The 17,648-nt window shown below is 37.4% G+C and overlaps 3 protein-coding genes across 4 annotated transcripts; 2 read left to right on the top strand and 1 right to left on the bottom strand.

Annotated features, from left to right (window-relative positions):
• The first annotated feature begins 1,104 nt into the window (after window positions 1-1,104).
• Window positions 1,105-9,698, top strand: LOC102608692 (uncharacterized). Its single transcript, XM_006492284.4, has 18 exons — window positions 1,105-1,734; window positions 1,929-2,448; window positions 2,533-2,790; window positions 3,174-3,265; window positions 3,903-4,112; window positions 4,190-4,594; window positions 5,220-5,398; window positions 5,526-5,619; window positions 5,739-5,795; window positions 6,512-6,646; window positions 6,767-6,838; window positions 6,934-7,047; window positions 7,217-7,378; window positions 7,503-7,631; window positions 7,849-7,950; window positions 8,039-8,118; window positions 8,423-8,572; window positions 8,905-9,698. Exons 1-18 carry the CDS (start codon window positions 1,228-1,230, stop codon window positions 9,467-9,469), a joined length of 3,831 nt encoding a protein of 1,276 aa, XP_006492347.2. The 5' UTR covers window positions 1,105-1,227; the 3' UTR covers window positions 9,470-9,698.
• A 141-nt stretch (window positions 9,699-9,839) lies between these two features.
• On the top strand, window positions 9,840-12,336 carry LOC102608980 (beta-carotene isomerase D27, chloroplastic). 2 transcript variants are annotated; one of them, XM_015525186.3, is made up of 9 exons: window positions 9,840-10,355; window positions 10,483-10,575; window positions 10,674-10,778; window positions 10,890-10,989; window positions 11,079-11,170; window positions 11,291-11,371; window positions 11,482-11,550; window positions 11,683-11,768; window positions 12,013-12,256. In XM_015525186.3, the coding sequence occupies exons 1-8, from the start codon at window positions 10,206-10,208 to the stop codon at window positions 11,764-11,766; spliced, it is 774 nt and encodes a 257-aa protein (XP_015380672.2). In that variant the 5' UTR covers window positions 9,840-10,205; the 3' UTR covers window positions 11,767-11,768; window positions 12,013-12,256. The 2 variants fall into 2 exon arrangements, with proteins under 2 accessions (XP_015380672.2, XP_006492348.2); XM_006492285.4 differs by lacking the exon at window positions 11,683-11,768 and having other exon boundaries at window positions 12,013-12,336.
• A 984-nt stretch (window positions 12,337-13,320) lies between these two features.
• Window positions 13,321-17,648, bottom strand: LOC102609265 (DEAD-box ATP-dependent RNA helicase 24). Its single transcript, XM_006492286.4, has 5 exons — window positions 16,913-17,648; window positions 15,167-16,395; window positions 14,478-14,517; window positions 13,789-14,245; window positions 13,321-13,686 (listed from the first exon to the last, which is right to left on the bottom strand). Exons 1-5 carry the CDS (start codon window positions 17,502-17,504, stop codon window positions 13,635-13,637), a joined length of 2,370 nt encoding a protein of 789 aa, XP_006492349.1. The 5' UTR covers window positions 17,505-17,648; the 3' UTR covers window positions 13,321-13,634.

The following is a 17,648-nucleotide window of genomic DNA, read 5'->3' as shown; positions in this document are numbered from 1 at the left end:
ATTTTGAAATAAGTACAATATTTATAAGCGCATACCTCATTTATTGTAAAATGGTTATGTGGTGTCATGCATGGTCGGCCCTATCCTCTTTTTTTTTTTTAAAAAAAAATAAGAACGTGTATTAAAACCCCAAAGAAAGGCAAAAAAATGCAACACCTGATGGGAAGTAAATAAAAGGTCATATCAGGCTCAATACAATGCTTAGAAGAATGTCTAAGACTGAATCTTAAGTTATGCTAATGCCTGACAACATAAATACAAAGACGCTTATTACTAATTTTTCAAAATAAAAAGGAAAAAAGATGGCTTCACACGCTAAGACTCATGAGGTATTGGAGGAATTTTACGAGTTTATCTATATTGTCAATTCAGATATCGGTGTAACCCATATTCTAATCCGAACAGGAACCATACTATTTTTATTATAAAAAAAACCATTATAGAATATTTAAAATAGATATTTAATGAAAATAATCGGTGGGCAATGGACCATCATCATCGAGAAGATACATCAGATATCTTTAAATAGAAAATATTACATGAGAATAATATTTTTGGGACAATCGCTAATAGTTTTTAATAAGGGTAACTTTTAAAATATACATGGGTACTGTCATGACTTGATTCCATTAATTTTCAATGAATTATAATCTAATTTCAGTCACGTAGACATTAAAAAAGAGTATGGTCGGATTATTTAGTATGTCATAAATGAAAAATTTTGATGATTTATTTTAATATTATTTGGAAACCTCAAGAGAAATAAAATTAAGCAAATGGCTCTACAATTGGGAATAATTTAAAAAAATGATTAATTAAAAAAATAACTCTATATCTACTATTAGATTGCTTGATATCAATAGCTCAAGATTTCTGCCAGAATTTTAAATAAAAATTTTAAAAGAAAATAACCTAATCCTTAATAATTTTGTTTTCAATAATAATGATAACGGTCAATAAACTATTTTTTAATAGCCCTAATTTTGTACAATTTTTGAAAATTTTAAAATATTTCATTGGGTTGGGCTGGCAATAAGTTTTAGTGGACCCGGCCCAAGTGAATTTCCCAACAAATTTTAATTCTATTCATCCAGTTCACCACCTCACACAAATGAGAAGAAACGGACCCAAGCCTAAAGGCGCTCTTTTGCCTAAACCCTGGCCGAAGTGTCTGCTAGTGAATGAGCTAGGGTTTTGTCTTCTGCAACCCAAGCGCTAGAGTATACAATGGACGCTTTCGAAATGGAGGACGGCACCGCATTCTCCATCGGAAACGACGTCGATTTATGTTCGTCAATCCTCTCCCGCTTCTCGAGCTCCGCGCAAGAGGAGCACCAGCACCTCTGCGCCGCAATCGGCGCTATGTCGCAAGAACTCAAGGATCAGAACCTCCCTCTCACTCCCATCTCTTACTTCGGCGCCACGTGTTCCTCTTTGGACCGCCTCCTCTCCTCTCCGGACCCCGACCGTTCCTCCCACATTATCGGCTCCCTCTCCACGATTCTCTCTCTCCTCCTTCCTAAAATCTCGGTGGCGGTATTGAAGAAGAAGGGAGATTTCTTGACGGACCTTGTAGTGCGTGTTGTGAGGTTAAGTTCCGTCACGGCTGGTGCCGTCGCTTCGGGCTTGACATGCTTGTCGCGTTTGTTGACTGGTAGGGGGAGAGTCAATTGGTCCGACGTGTCACAGTTGTACGGAGTCGTTCTGGCTTTCATGACTGATTCGCGTCTGAAGGTGAACTTTTTTATTTCATTGCCCGTGCATGATTTGATAGAATATTATTTGTTTTTGTTTTTATTTTTAATTTATGTTGTTTTCTTAATTTAAATTAGTTTTTAGTTTTATCTCTGAACACTAATATGAAAAATTGCTTGCTGCTTGCTATAAGTTTTATGATTTCCTATAAATGCTGACTGGGTTTTGTACAGGTGAGAAGGCAGTCACATCTGTGTGTCCGTGAAATCCTACTGAGTTTGCAAGGAACACTTGTTTTAGCACCAGCAAGTGAAGCAATCACAAACATGTTTGAAAAGTTTCTTCTGCTTGCTGGTGGCTCAAACACGAGTGCCGATGAAAAACCTAAAGGAGCTCAGGAGGTTCTTTATGTGTTGGATGGTCTTAAAGAGTGTCTTCCCCTTATGTCAACGAAATATACCGCTGTGATCCTGAAGTACTTCAAAACTCTCCTCGAGCTTCGGCAGCCACTTGTTACTAGGCGTGTAACTGATGCTCTGAATGTGATTTGTCTCCACCCAACTCTAGAGGTTTCAGCTGAAGCACTGCTTGACCTGTTATGTTCATTGGGTCTTTCAGTCTCCACAAATGAGACATCTGCAGATGCAATGACTTTCACTGCCCACTTGCTGAATGTTGGAATGATCAAAATATATTCAATTAATCGGGAGATTTGCTCAACTAAACTCCCCATTGTATTCAATGCCCTCAAAGGTTTTATATTTGTTATTGTAATGAACTTAATGGATTTTGTTGTGGGACTGCAAAAGCAATGAGGACGATTCTTTGATTTGGCAGATATTTTGGCATCTGAGCACGAGGAGGCTATATTTGCAGCCACGGAGGCATTGAAGAATCTTATAAATGCTTGTATTGATGAAAGCTTGATAAAACAAGGAGTAGATCAGATTACGAATGTAAACTCTGATGCTAGAAAGTCCGGCCCAACTGTAATTGAAAAAATCTGTGCAACTGTTGAAAGCTTGCTTGATTATCACTACAGTGCAGTTTGGGACATGGCATTTCAAATTGTTTCAACTATGTTTGACAAACTAGGTACTTTTTGCTCATTTGTATTTTTTTCCCTCCGCTCTCGCTCTTTTTCATGTTATTTGTTCGTTTTCATACTACGCAGGGTAGAGGAATTAGAATAATAAGTGCTCATGATGTGGTGTTTGATGTAATTCTCTTTTCAATTAGAGGTGTATCACGTGTAGTAAATAAATGATCAGGACGTGTGCTCTATACCTCGTTCCTCTCTCTCTCTCCTTTTTCTCGTTTTTTTCTTTTCTTTTTTTTTTTCTCTTCACTGTTGGGGGAGGATTGACTGATTGGATCAAGATTCTTGTTGGCAGCATGCTTTATTGTCTTGTAATATGTTCTTCGTTGATTTATTTTAAAAATGCTTGCATTGAAGCTAACTTGACTCCTTAAATCAGGGACTTATTCTTCATATTTTATGAGGGGAGCCCTTAAGAACTTGGCTGACATGCAGAATTTGCCAGATGAAGATTTTCCTTACAGAAAACAGGTATTTATATGCTTGTCTGGTAAACTTTTGAATAGGTCATTTTGATACCATCAGTATATTTGTTATCTAGTGTCCTTCTATGGGTGTTTGATGTTTGTTTTCATCTATTCAGGCTCCTGTAGTTTACTGGCCCTAAAACTTCAATTGAGCATGCATTATGCATATGTAGGTTCTAAAGTGTGAGTTCTTGTATAATTGGCCAACAATTGTTTGAGTTCCAATATTTTTTCCCTGGAAGATTTAATACGCCTTGCCTAGTTTTGAATGGAGTAATTTTCAATGTTATATTACAAATAAATTCTATAAACTGGAATATGGTAATCTCAATAAGAAGAATTGTAGCCTTAGGTGCAGTTCCTTAACTTGGGCTTAAGGATTCGATTTTGTTAGGTTGTCCTTAGAAAAGGTAGTTACTTACTAAAAACCACTTTATGAATGATGAAAAGCAATACTATTGTGGAATGGTTACATTCCATTGTAATGCATTATGATCGAATATTAGAATTGGAGTGTTGCCATAATTGATATATTCTCAAAATTGAAGTATTCGCTATTGTGTTCTGTGCGCTTGATTCTCTAGTGACTTTTCAACCTTGCACTTGTTGCTGAAATTCCTTATGTGTTTTCTATTCTGCAGCTGCATGAGTGTGTTGGATCAGCTGTTGGTTCAATGGGTCCTGAAACATTTTTATGCCTTCTTCCTCTCAAGCTGGAGGCTAGTGACCTTTCTGAGGTAAATGTTTGGCTCTTTCCAATCTTGAAGCAGTACATTATTGGTGCTCGTTTGAATTTCTTTATGGAGAAACTTTTGGGAATGGCTAAACTGATAGGGCAGAAATCTCAGAAGGTATGCATCTTCTCATTGTCTTTGTTGCCTTCATTTGTTTGGCAATGGCTCATTGGCTTACTTACTACTTTTGGCAGTTTGAGCTAGAAGGCCGTGTTTTCTCATCTAGGAGTGCTGATGCCCTTGTTTACTCTTTGTGGTCCTTGTTGCCTTCATTTTGCAACTACCCTGTGGATACAGCCGAAAGTTTCATGGATCTAGCAGGAGTTTTATGCAGTGCTCTTCATGAAGAAAATGATATTCGTGGAATAATCTGCTCCAGTCTGCAGAATTTAATTCAACAAAATAAAAAGACTCTTGAAGGGAAAAATGATTTATCTAATGTTGTAATAAGTACAGCTAGCCAGCGAGCTATGGCCCATTATACCACAAAGGTTGCAACTGATAATTTGAATGTGCTGAAATCATCTGCTCGTGAATTATTGTCTATTTTGTCTCGAATTTTTCTTGAGTCTGCTAAAGATGAGGGAGGTTGTTTGCAGGTAGTTTCTTTATCTCAGTGATTGGAAGTTTGCTATTCTGTTTATTCTATTATTTCAAGCACTTCATATTTCAGCTGAAGTTATATTTTGGAGGGGATTGTTTTTGTTGATTATGCTGCAAAGACTGATCTTCCACTTTCTATTCTATTAGAACTTAACAAATTACTAGGTGGATGTTGAAGATTCAATTGATATTTTTTGTGATGTTAACCTACTACTTTACTCGGACTACGAGAAGTGTTACACTGTAGATCTTAAGTATCAGTCCTCTGACCGTGATAAAGTGGAGGATTTATCAGTATGCTTATCCAGTAGAGTACCATTGCTTATTGGGGGACAGTTCTATAATTGTTCGCCTCCCTAGTCCCCTCACAAATTTGGAGGATTCATGAGTCTCAGATTAATGTTACAGAATATTATCTGAATTAATAGGAACTTTCATTTGTTACCATACCTTTCTTATTACATTTTTCCTTGGGCAAAACCTTTTTCTACCAACTAGAAAGTGGCAAGTGGTCATTTATACATAAGTTGTGTATGAATTGGATTGAAATCTATATTATTTCAGTGTATGTGGTAGTTTGAGCTTTAATGAAGTGCATAATGATGTTTATGTTATTGACAGTCAACTATTGGCGACTTTGCTTCAATAGCTGATAAAGAAATAGTTACAAGGTTATTCAAAAGGACTATGCATCGGCTTTTGGAGGCCACCCAAGAGGCTGGAAAAACAAAAAGTACTAGAAAATCTAATTCTATGCAGATTGATGATTCATCAAATGAAAGCTCGCCTGATTTTATGAGGTGACATTATATTCCTTTGTCTGTTTTATACCGTTCAACTTCCTAATATATATGGTATTTAGTGCATGTTATAATTGGGTAGCGCAACATTTGGCTATACGCTCAACCCCCTTCATCTTTTTAACAGGGCTCGATTGTTTGACCTAGCAGTTTCACTTTTGCCGGGTTTGAATGCTAAAGAGATTGATGTCTTATTTGTTGCAATAAAACCTGCATTACAGGTGGGTTATTCAGCATTATTGTGTATCATCTTCAACCCCCCCCCCCCCCCCCAAAAAAAAAAAAACAAAAACAAAGAGAGGTTGAGTAATTGTGGTTTAAAAGTGGTACTGTTTTGCAGGATGATGAAGGGTTGATACAAAAGAAAGCATACAAAGTTCTTTCAACTATTCTCAGGGTAATTCTTTAATTGCAAAAAGCTTCGTAATTGCATCTTTTCAAAATGTCAATGCATTTGTTACCTTTTGTTTTGTTTAGATAGCATTGCTTATCTTGGACATGATATTGTACGCATTCATTTCTATACATCTCAACATGTAATCATGTCCTCCATTTGATGCTGTCTACTTGCACCTTGGCCTCTCAATTTGCTTGCCAAATCCACCAATGAATATCAATTTCCACAAACAATAATCCAAACATGATGGCATTGCCAATTCCACTGTCTTTCCAACTTTGACCCCTCCCCTCGCTGCCTCTGGTTGTCCACTCATTGCGGCTTTTGAATCACGCTAAGGCATGGTCTTAGATTGTCAAATTCATCTATATTCTTGACCTCATCAATTCTGAGCACTATGATCAATGAAAAGAACAAAGAGGGGCGGCCAGGGTGTGGAGGGTTGGGGTTTATATGATACAGGTGGAGCAAGTGAAGAAGTAAGAGAGGTTGTGTGTGTTCGCTGGATATTGTTAGGTAGGAGGTCAGAGGGAAGGGATGTCCACTCTTTGACTTGTTGGAATTCCAGTCCAAAGATTAGCTATTTACTGAAGAGCAGTGATTTTGGGCTCATGCCCTGCTTGGTTACCTTTTTGCCTAATTATAGAACTATTTGCTTTTCTAATTCATTTTAGCGTTCTGATTAGAAGATGTGGTGTTCTGGATCTGTTGTACAGAAATGTGATGGATTTCTTTCATCAAGGCTTGAGGAGTTGCTTGGTCTTATGATTGAAGTGTTGCCTTCTTGCCATTTTTCTGCCAAGCGCCACAGACTTGATTGTTTGTACTTTATAATAGCTCATGTATCCAAGGTCATATATGTTCAACCTCTTCCTTTTCATTGAAAGTCAATCTTGAATTGAGGTTATCTTTCTTTTATGATGAGCATGTCTCATATTCTTACCTGAGTGACTTATATTTCTCCTCTACAGGATGATTCTGAGCAAAGGAGAAGCTACATTCTTAGTTCTTTTCTGACAGAGATAATACTTGCTCTGAAAGAGGTACAATGTTTGAAAGTTGTTTTGGTGGTCCAGCAAGTGATTATTATTGTTGATTGGTTTGCTAAATTATAATTTTTCATTGCATTTTTTCACAGGCCAATAAAAGAACAAGAAATAGAGCTTATGATGTTCTTGTCCAAATTGGTCGTGCTTTTGGGGATGAAGAGAATGGCGGAGGGAAAGAAAACTTGTATCAATTTTTTAACATGGTACCAAGTCTCCAATTATTTTGCTGAGAACTTCTGTCTCTGATTGATTGAATCTGTTGTCTTGCTTTAAAAGTCGAAACTTCTGTAGAATTAAAATCTTCTTATAAGTCGGCAATGCATCTGTATAACTCTGATGGTTTTATAAAGTTACATTTATTCATGGTTTTAGGTGGCTGGAGGCTTGGCTGGAGAATCTCCTCATATGATTAGTGCTGCAGTGAAGGGCTTAGCTCGTTTAGCTTATGAGTTTTCTGATCTCGTTTCTAATGTGTACAAGTTGCTTCCTTCAACATTTCTACTCCTTCAGAGGAAGAACAGAGAAATTATTAAAGTTCGTTCCTGGTCTTTTGCAGATGTGGAATGGTTTTGTATTTATTTGTTTCTGGTGGTACCGCTTAATGAATATTTTCTCTTATCTGTTTTTCTCATCTGAAAACAGTTGCTGTATAATGCAGGCCAACTTAGGTTTGTTGAAAGTTTTGGTAGCCAAATCACATGCTGAAGGGCTGCAAATACACTTGGCAAGTATGGTGGAAGGCTTGCTGAAGTGGCAAGATGATACCAAAAACCAATTTAAATCCAAGGTTTCTGTTCTCTCACCGCTCTCAACCAGGGATTTTAGTGTTCTAGTTCATTTCTTATGGTTATATTCTCTTATTTTTCTTCATATCAACACTTCAATTGATGACATTTCATCAGCACTTTTCAAGTGGATTATGTGTTTTTCTTGAATGGCCATGATTTCCACTGAAAGACATTCCAATTGTAGTTTCTTATCTGGCAACATTGAATGGTTTTCAGATCAAGCTTCTCTTGGAAATGCTTGTCAAGAAATGTGGTTTAGATGCTGTTAAGGCTGTGATGCCGGAAGAACACATGAAACTTCTTAAAAACATAAGAAAGGTTTGTTGAATAAAAAGATGTTTCCTCAGGATGCAAATGTCTGATGACTTTGTTTCTGATGTATATTATTCGTGTTCGTTAAACACAGATCAAGGAACGGAAAGAAAGAAAACTTGCTACCAAAACTGAGGATACCAAATCTCACTTTTCTAAAACAACTACTTCAAGGTCTGTTTCCCTGTCATTAGGGTGAAGCTACATACGCATAAATATTCATGCTTGGTACAATATACATTAGTGCATGCTTTGGCCATTGATAATGGGTTTCATGCTCTACCATGGGTGAGGCACTCTCAATTATTACCTGTTGTGGGTTTTTCACTTTTTGTCTGAAAGCGATGTAATAACGAGTCTTCCATGTTAATTTGTGAGAGCTCATGTATCATGGAATTGGGCACTGTTTCTAGTTTCAACAAGAAATTCTTGAAGCCTGCACATTTGTATTATTTTTTAATTGTTTGATTTCTTTCAGGCTTAGCAGATGGAATCATACGAAAATATTTTCTGATTTTGGTGATGAAGGCTCTGAGGGCAGTGATGCAGAATATATGGATGTGGGGACAGTATCTGGTCAACGGAGCAAGGCTTCCTCTCAGTTAAAATCCAAAGTATCAACATTACGGTCAGTTAACATGTTGTCATTTGTGATATGACTGGTCAGAGTTCATACAACTGCCACTTCACAGATTATCCTAATAGTCACTTTGGCTTGAAGTTTGGATGTGAATCAATTAATTTGTGCACTCAAATCATTTATAAAGGATGGTTAAAATCATCGTAACCTGCTAACACAGCCTGATCAGAAGCAATTAAGGCTTTTGTTTATTACTTTTGGCTGAATGAATGGTTTTTCATGATTATTTTTCTATAATTGAATACCATAGTCATTTCTCCTGTGTATATTTACTTATCCCCATTAGTTTGTGCTGATACAATAAGATCTAATCCATACAGGTTAAAGAAAAAGCGCAAGGCAGATAAGATCTTGCCTGAAGACTTGTTTGACCAGTTAGAAGATGAGCCACTTGACCTGCTTGATAGGCAGAAAACAAGGTCAGCTCTTAGATCATCCGAGCATCTGAAACAGAAGACAGAATCAGATGATGAGCCAGAGATTGACTCCGAAGGGCGCCTGATAATTCATGAGGGAAGGAAACCAAAGAAGGTGAAGCCTTCCAACCCTGATTTGGATGGAAGGAGTGAAGCAGGTAGTATGATGTCCAGGCCCTCTTCAAGGAAAACCCAGAAGCGTAGAAAAACATCTGAATCTGGATGGGCATACACTGGAAGTGAGTATGCTAGCAAGAAGGCATCTGGGGATGTAAAGAGGAAGGGCAAGCTTGAACCATATGCTTATTGGCCTATGGATCGAAAACTGATGAGCCGTAGACCCGAGCATCGGGCAGCTGCAAGAAAAGGTATGGCAAGTGTGGTAAAGCTGACCAAAAAACTTGAAGGAAAGAGTGCCTCGAGCGCACTTTCAATGAAGTTTACAAAATCAAAAAAAGGCCGCAGGTAGAGAACAATACATGCACATTATTTATGTGATGAGTTGCTTCAGGTGATACGCTCTTCCAAAAATTTTGTTGGTAATAATAGTAAGTTGTAGGCTCTGGTTTTGGAAATTCATGTATCTTGCGCCCATGTATATAATTAAAAACGATCGATCTTATTGTTTCTAATGGCCTGGGATAATCTGGTTTCAAGTTATCTTGTTTTAATTGATCATTACAATTGTTTCGTTTCTTCGGACGGGTTCACGATATGGGTCGTTCTCGTTCTATGTATTATTATTATCCATGTTTAGGTGGATTTTCATTTTCTCTTCAAAAAAGAGATGGAGCACCATATTGCTTAATAAAACTAGGGAATTATCTCTGCATTACATTTTTTTTATATGTATATTTAACTACTATATGTATCAAAATACATTTTTGATATGTGTTTTGTATCATCTTTATTTTTAAGTTTGTATCAATTAATTATTTTTATATTAAAAAATAATTATTTTATACTTAAATAAATTAAAAGATTATTTTATCCTAAATTTTTTTTAAAAATAAAATAATATAATTATAAGAATATCCTAAGTTTAATAAAATAAATAGATTTTAAATCTAATATGTTAATTTTTTATAATTATAATTTTATTTAAAAATTACCATATTATTTTTCATAATCATATATATATATATATATATTAATTATATCTTCTCAGGCAGACGAGAGAGAGCTCTGTCCACTGAAACCTGAATATGAAAACTCTGCCTCTTCGTCCTTCAACAATCTCATTTTCATCGTCTCCTCCACGCTCCCACCCCGTTCCTAAACTTCATCCCCAACTCCAAAGCCCCAGATTTAGCGTCTTACGCTCCTCAATTCAACCACAGCCACAAGCACCACCAGTGCGTTATTTAACAAACCAAAAATATTCGAATAAATTTTTTATTTTTATTTTACAATATATAGTTCTTCTGGATTAACTTCTACATTGAAAAAAACATATTAATTATCAGTTGACTGTATTTTCAGATAAAGAGAGAAAGTGATACTTCGAGAACCGAATACAAACCTGGAGTGTTGGATGATTTGTTCCTCAGTTCGTTTCGGAACAAATTGGTTCAGGTAACCTCAATTGTTGGTTTTGTAGCGGAGAAATTTGCCTTGTGCCAACTCTGGTGATTTTATTTTATTTTTATCCTTTTTCCAAGGGCACATAACAGGAGGTCGGATTGGATTCAGAGAAGCCTGGATATGACGGATTGATTGAATTGGTAAATCATCTAATGATGAAAGGCAAATCCAGTTCTGATGCCAGAGACGCGGCGGTACTTTCATTCGTTAATTCATACGATACTCTATTATGTTTTTTGTGACATCCAATTCCATCTCCATGTGTACCGTATATAAATTAACTTCTCTCAGTACGCATATAGCAGATCCGGATACTGGTGTCGCTTTTTCCTCCGCTTGTGCTAAAGCTTTATAAAATTCTCATATCACCTTTAGCGGGAGGGAAAATAGCGGCGATGATGGTTGGTGAGTTTTTTTTTTATATATTATTAGTTCTTTTTTTTTCTTCTGTTTAATTAAGAAGTTAATCGCCTCGTCAATCTTTTATTCTGAAGCAAGAGTCACGGCACTCACTTGTCAGTGGCTAATGGGACATTGCACGGTGAATTCCGTCGACCTTCCGGATGGAACTTCGTGCCAAAGCGGGGTAATTATTATATCAATATCATTACATTGTTATATGTGTCACTTCTTTAATCTTAATACATTTTTTATGTGACGTAAGTGAATCTTAATCGCGGTCTGGTGATGATGATTGGGGTGGTAGGTTTTTGTTGAAAGATGCAAATATTTGGAGGAAAGTAAATGCGTGGGTGTTTGTATTAATACTTGCAAGCTTCCCACCCAGGTCAGTGATTAGCAGTTAAATTAGTCAAAGTTTTTAACATCCTTGATTTCACATAGATAAGAACACATGTGGTGGTGAGTTGTATCTCTCATGGATGTTGCTTTTTCTAGACCTTCTTCAAAGATTACATGGGAGTCCCCCTATTGATGGAGCCAAACTTCAGCGACTACAGCTGTCAGGTAATCCTGTCTTTACAGCGTTCAGATCTCTGAAAATTTATCCCTCCCTTAGTATCAATATTTTCTCATGAAAAAATGATAGAAGACCGCTCATTTCTTTCTTGGTGGTGTCTTTTGGTGTTCCAATATCAGCGGTTTTTTCTCATTGAAGTGATTCGAGTTAACGACTGCCAGTTTATTTATTTTATTACCATTACCTGCCTTCTTCAGCTTTGACGGTACGGCGTAACTATTAAACAACCATCACCATTTCACTTATTCATATGCTTCTCTCCAAATTGTAAAACCAAACCAAATTCAAATCCCGCTGTGGACCTGAGATGGCCAAAGCGTGTGAAACATTTTTAATTTCTCATGTTGCAATGATTGTGGGGAAGCAAGTTGCTTTGAATCCTTTCCTTGAATTTCAAGTCAGAATAGATGAATTTAACCATAAATTTGTATTTGAATATAATCTTGCAGTTTAAATTTGGCATCCTTCCACCACTGCCCAAAGATGATACCACCCTCAAGGAGCCCTGCCTGGACATATGCCCAACTTCAAGCCGACGGAAGGAAGTAGCCATGAATTCTAATGTCGAGCAATGTCCAAAAGCATAGCACTCAACACCGGCATCTCCTAATCCTTATCCACAGCTTGGCAATCTTTTTACTCGTATATCTGTTATGCTTTTGCAATCAACATAGTCCATCCAAATGTTGTTCACTGGTTTGTTTACACAAGTTACACAACAATAATACAGCAGAAGCAAAAGAGAGCGGGAGCTTCCAAGGGGAAAAAATAAATCCTATTTTTCTTTTTTACAATGAAATATATACTTTTAAAAGGGAAGAAAATAGTCAGGCAACTAAGAGCCTTGAACGTAATGAAGGTAGGAATCAAAATTAGTCGCATTTGAATTTGGAACACTGAATTGTGCAACAAATCCTATCCATCCAGAGAGGTACTAGATGTTACGGCAGTACAATAATTTGTCAGTGCCTTCCAGGAAAGGCGCAAATAGCAATCATCTTTGCTTCAATCATCCTGTGACTTGCACATGGTTGAAACTCAAGGAACGTGCTCTCCTGGATACTTGAGTGGAATGCATAAAATTCTTACTCTTAACCAAGCATAACCATTGCAGCAATTTCCACTCTTTTTTAACCCTCCAGAACAATCCAAGATGAAATTAAATAATGATTGTTAGCACCGTACAACACATGGTATGCTTGGAACTGAGGTATTGTAGTTTTTAAGTTATAACTATAGTGAAAAAAACCCATAATTATGAAAAGAAAGTTAATATTAAGTAGTAAGTATAATTTTTAAATAATAATTTTGACAAAATTAATAAATATATAATAAATTTTTTCCTCATACAAGTGTAATATCAGATCAACTTAAGTTTCAAACTACAATAATTAGTGTTTATCAAATAATTTAATACGATAGTTTTTAAACTATAATTACCCAACCTTAATCTCAAACAAGCTTATAGTCTCCCTGCCCCACTTGAAAAAGAAAACAACATGATGCAAAAAGCCCTCATGAACTACAAGGTCCAATTTGCCAGCGTGTAAGCTCTCAAAAGGACAATAAAAACCAAAGAAAGGCGGACCATGGTTCCTCATAGAAGAGATGGAGGAGATATTCAACAGAGTTTCAAAGGCATATGTTGATGATTGAACCTGTATTTTGCAATATGGCTTAGTAAAATTAAAAAACAGATAGGGATGACACGAGTGGTGAATTAAAAAAAAAAAGTGGCACTCTGAAAGCAAGCTGAATTGGCCTTCTAAACTATTGTAAGATTTCTTTTCCACAAATCACCTATACAATTGATCATATCTAGAATCATTCTACAGCTCTAATTATCCTTGAACCAAACATAAACAAAATAACAACTCAGATATAAAAACATCAGAACGTATGCAACAACAATAACTTCTACCAACTGAACTGTGGAACAATACAGAAAAAGAGCGAAAAAAAAATGCAGAGAGAACTTACGGAACATGAATAAATTACAGACAGTATAATGTCAGGATTCGACCACAAAAGTTTATTGTTCATGCAACAGTAGCTTCACTTGCTGTACAAACTAACGGTCCCAACCAGAGGGCCTCCGCCTTTCTCGAGGTCTATCTCTGGAGCTACAAAGTCAAACAATAAATAATCTAATTAGCACCAAAGCTAAGTTTATTAGAAATAAACACCACATAATAATAAATGAAAGTAAAGCCCTGAAAGGGAACCTTTCCGAGTTCTTCTGATGGGCGCTTTCCCCATAATTTACACGAGAGCTATTCACTCCAGAGACAGGACTGAAGGAGCTGGTTGTCTGAGTTCCACTCATTTCTCCACCGATTGAACCTCCTGATACAAATCCAGTTAAGCCCGTTGTCTGAGTTCCATTTACATCTCCACCAATTGAACCACCAGACACAAATCCACGTAGTGCTGGTCGCTTGTTGGCATATGCGCTTGCACTGTTGTTGAAGCCTTCACTTGGAGTGTTAGATGATGCAGCAACAAAGTTACTCCTGAATTGTGTCATCATTCCTGTCTTCAGTGAATTAACAGCAGCAGACCGACTTGGGACACTTTGAGATGAAGTATTATTGGATTCTGGAGTATATCCTATACCCAGACCAAAATCAACTCCACGCACACCTCGACCAGCACCACCCCTTCCTTTTCCCTTCTTCCCACCTGCACAAGACATTACGCATCATGTAAGGAATTGAATTGGCCTTTCAGAGGTTTGGCCAAAAATAGTTAAGGCAGCGGGAAATTCACTACTCTGATATGGGTTACATGCTTATTTCTGGACAGGAGATTAAAAAACAAATTTGGTCTCCACAGTTTCAGGGATGGTCATACTAAATAAGAAACGGTTGAAGGTGTTGCTGAAAGCACCTCTAACAGAATAATATAACCATACCTCCTTTTCTTGCATCACGCTTGGACCTGAACCTCCCATCCTAATGATTTACAAGCAAAATGTCACTCTATAAACATGATATTGCGCATATCTATTAAACGTATAATCTCTTGCAAACATTTATAGCTATCAAAAGTATCAAAACAGAAAGCTATTGGAACGAGTACACATTTAAAGCATAACATAAAACATAAAACACAAATACCACCACAGGGTCAATAAATTATCATGGTTGCACACAGTGGTCAAGCCACCTTGAACAGCAGGACACCCTGGCCCCACTAACAAATAAAAAATAAAAAATAATCTATGTACTTTCAACTCTTAAAATAGTAGATTCTTCTATTGTAAACAACAGCCTGCCAAATAAGCATTCTGCTCACACCACTGGTAACACATACAACAGAGTTCGGATAATTGTTTTTGGCATTTCAAGTTCCCAGTCATTCTTTGCCAAAATCCAAAAAAAAAAATTGCACAGAAGTTCCCAACTTAAGGGTTTTTATTTTTATTTTTTTCATTTCTCATTTTTTTAACTAACCATACAAATTGGATTAGAGCATGGTTTATCTGGGAATGATGTTTAGCACCTAAATTTAGACTTTATGAGATCCAAACAGAAGAATCACACGCATTAATGCCACTGAAATGTGTTAGACATACAATACAGCTATATCAAGCAAAATTACCTTCATAGCAAGATCCATCAGTTCCATGGAGACATTCTGACCAGCAGCAATCAAACTATTAACCAATTCACCTGCAAACCTTGCCTCTTTCTGAGTTACAAGAGTATAAGCAGTCCCATCTTTGTCACCAGCACGACCTGTCCTACCAATACGATGAACATGCATGTCCATATCTCGCGCAATGTCAAAATTTACCACAGACTTAATCGACTTGATGTCAAGACCACGAGCAGCAACATCAGTTGCAATAAGCACATGGTAGACCCCAGATTTGAATTTTTGCAAAATTTCCATCCTAGATGCCTGATCTTTATCACCGTGAAGAGCTGCTGCCTTAAACCCCTTCTGAGCCAACTGAGATTCAATCTCATCCACAGTGGTTTTTTTGGAAGCAAAAACTAAAACATCACCATCGTCAATCATTCCAGGTAGCTTTTCAAGAAGCCAAGGCAACTTCTCTGCGTCGGAAGGAATAACATGAACAACCTGAGTTATATCCTCGTTAGCCATTCCTACCTCCCCAACAGTAACTCTTACAGGATCAGAAAGAATTTCCCTAGCTAACTTTTCGACTTTGCGAGGCATTGTTGCCGAAAAGAGCAATGTCTGGCGGTCTGGCCTTATTTGACCAACTATGGACCTTATCTGTGGCTCAAATCCAAGGTCAAACATACGATCAGCCTCATCAAGCACCAAATAAGTCACTCTCGACATTGTTAGAGCCTTCATCTTTAGCATATCTATCAGTCTCCCAGGTGTGGCAATGACTATCTCACATCCTGCCTTGAGTTCTTTGAACTGATCAAGTTTGGACATTCCACCATAGACAGCAGAGACACGTATCCCATGTGATTTTGCAAATTTCTTAGTCTCCAAGTATATTTGGTGTGCTAACTCCCTAGTAGGTGCACATATCACACCAATTGGGCCCTCCTCCTTCTGAAGCTCAGGCTGATCCATTATATGGACAATCATGGGAAGCACAAAAGCAGCAGTTTTACCAGATCCAGTTTTTGCTATACCAATTATGTCTCTACCAGAGAGGATGATTGGTAACGCTTGGCACTGTATTGATGTGGGCTTTTCATACCCTTGCTTTGATATAGCATGCATTAGTTGTGTTGAAAAACCACAGTCTTCAAATGTCTTAACTGGTCTTGGGACATCAAAACCAGAGACTCGAATAGCCAGGCTCTTCTTATATTCCATAACATCTTGCTCGCTCATGCCTAGAGAGGAAAATTAAGGAATTTAGAATTAGATCAGAACACAAGGATAGATAAGCAATATTAAGGCACTATAATTTTAATCCAATACTATAGAGATCACTTGAATTTGCATGCTATTTTACTCTATAACCTTGTAGTCGCTCATAATAGTGCATAAATTAGTGCCTGTGAAAATAGTATAAATTCTGAGTTCTCCAACTTATGCATTGGATTCACACAGCTTTACCATAAAAAATAAAATAAATAAAAATGAAAAATAAAGAAAGTTCGGTAGAAATTACTCTAGGCTATGATCAGCTTCACAGCATTCAGCTATAGAATTGAAATTACATCCCATTAAAGATATATTCACCAGAAATCAAAAAGTCGACACTAGCTTCTTCAAATATTAAAGTAATTGAAAATAAAGAATAAATGAAATCAGCACAGTGAACGAATGAGCGGCAAAGAAGATAAGCATCATCGCCAGCGTGTTTATAGAACGCCCAAAGATTGAAACCTTAACCGAAGAAAATACCTGAAATTGACGCACTGTCTTGGTAAAAGTCCTTATTGAAGGGCTCGTAATCAATCAAACTATGATCCAGTGCAGGAATCGGCTCAATTTTCTTCTTCTCAACTACCACCGGATTATCATCGGAATCATAATCCAACATCCCCGCATCAACGGCTTTTGCTGCAGCGTAAACCTCCTCATCGGAATCATACCCCGCACGCAGCGCGTCCGCCGCCAAAGTAAGCCCTACGTCCTTCTTCGCCATCAAGAAACTCTCCATCGGATCCTCCTCGTCGTCGTCTTTATATCTCTCTAACTTTTCCTTGGGCTTCGGCGGCGGCGCGGCTCTCATCTCCTCGTGTATCCCTTCCATGAAGGCGTCCAGAGGGTCAATTTCTTCTTTTTCAGCACCATTCCCAGTGTCGTTAGCAGCCTTGGCGGCATCATTATCTTCGTAATCGATATTGTCAAGGTCAGTATCTTCATAATTGTCGTGGCTGTAGCGACTTGAGGGAGGGACGTAGAGACGTTGCGGGGCTTGAGATTGCTCAAAACTGTAGGATGTTTGGCGGTTTATATTGAATCCTTCGAATCCAAATTTTCTCTTCGTCATGTCTAGTGATTACTAGATGCAAAATTGAAAACCCTAATTACTTGTTGAGTTTGGGATTTTGGTGATTGTAATTTTCAAAATATCCAGTGAGGGTTTTCTGTGGTCTGCTAAAATTGCGCACTCAAAAAGAGATAATGGGGATTT

The sequence above is a fragment of the Citrus sinensis genome, chromosome 3 (genome assembly GCF_022201045.2).
Source record: "Citrus sinensis cultivar Valencia sweet orange chromosome 3, DVS_A1.0, whole genome shotgun sequence".
Taxonomy (NCBI): domain Eukaryota; kingdom Viridiplantae; phylum Streptophyta; class Magnoliopsida; order Sapindales; family Rutaceae; genus Citrus; species Citrus sinensis.
Note: the sequence above shows the minus strand (reverse complement) of the source record. Positions and strands in the feature narration are given on the sequence as shown.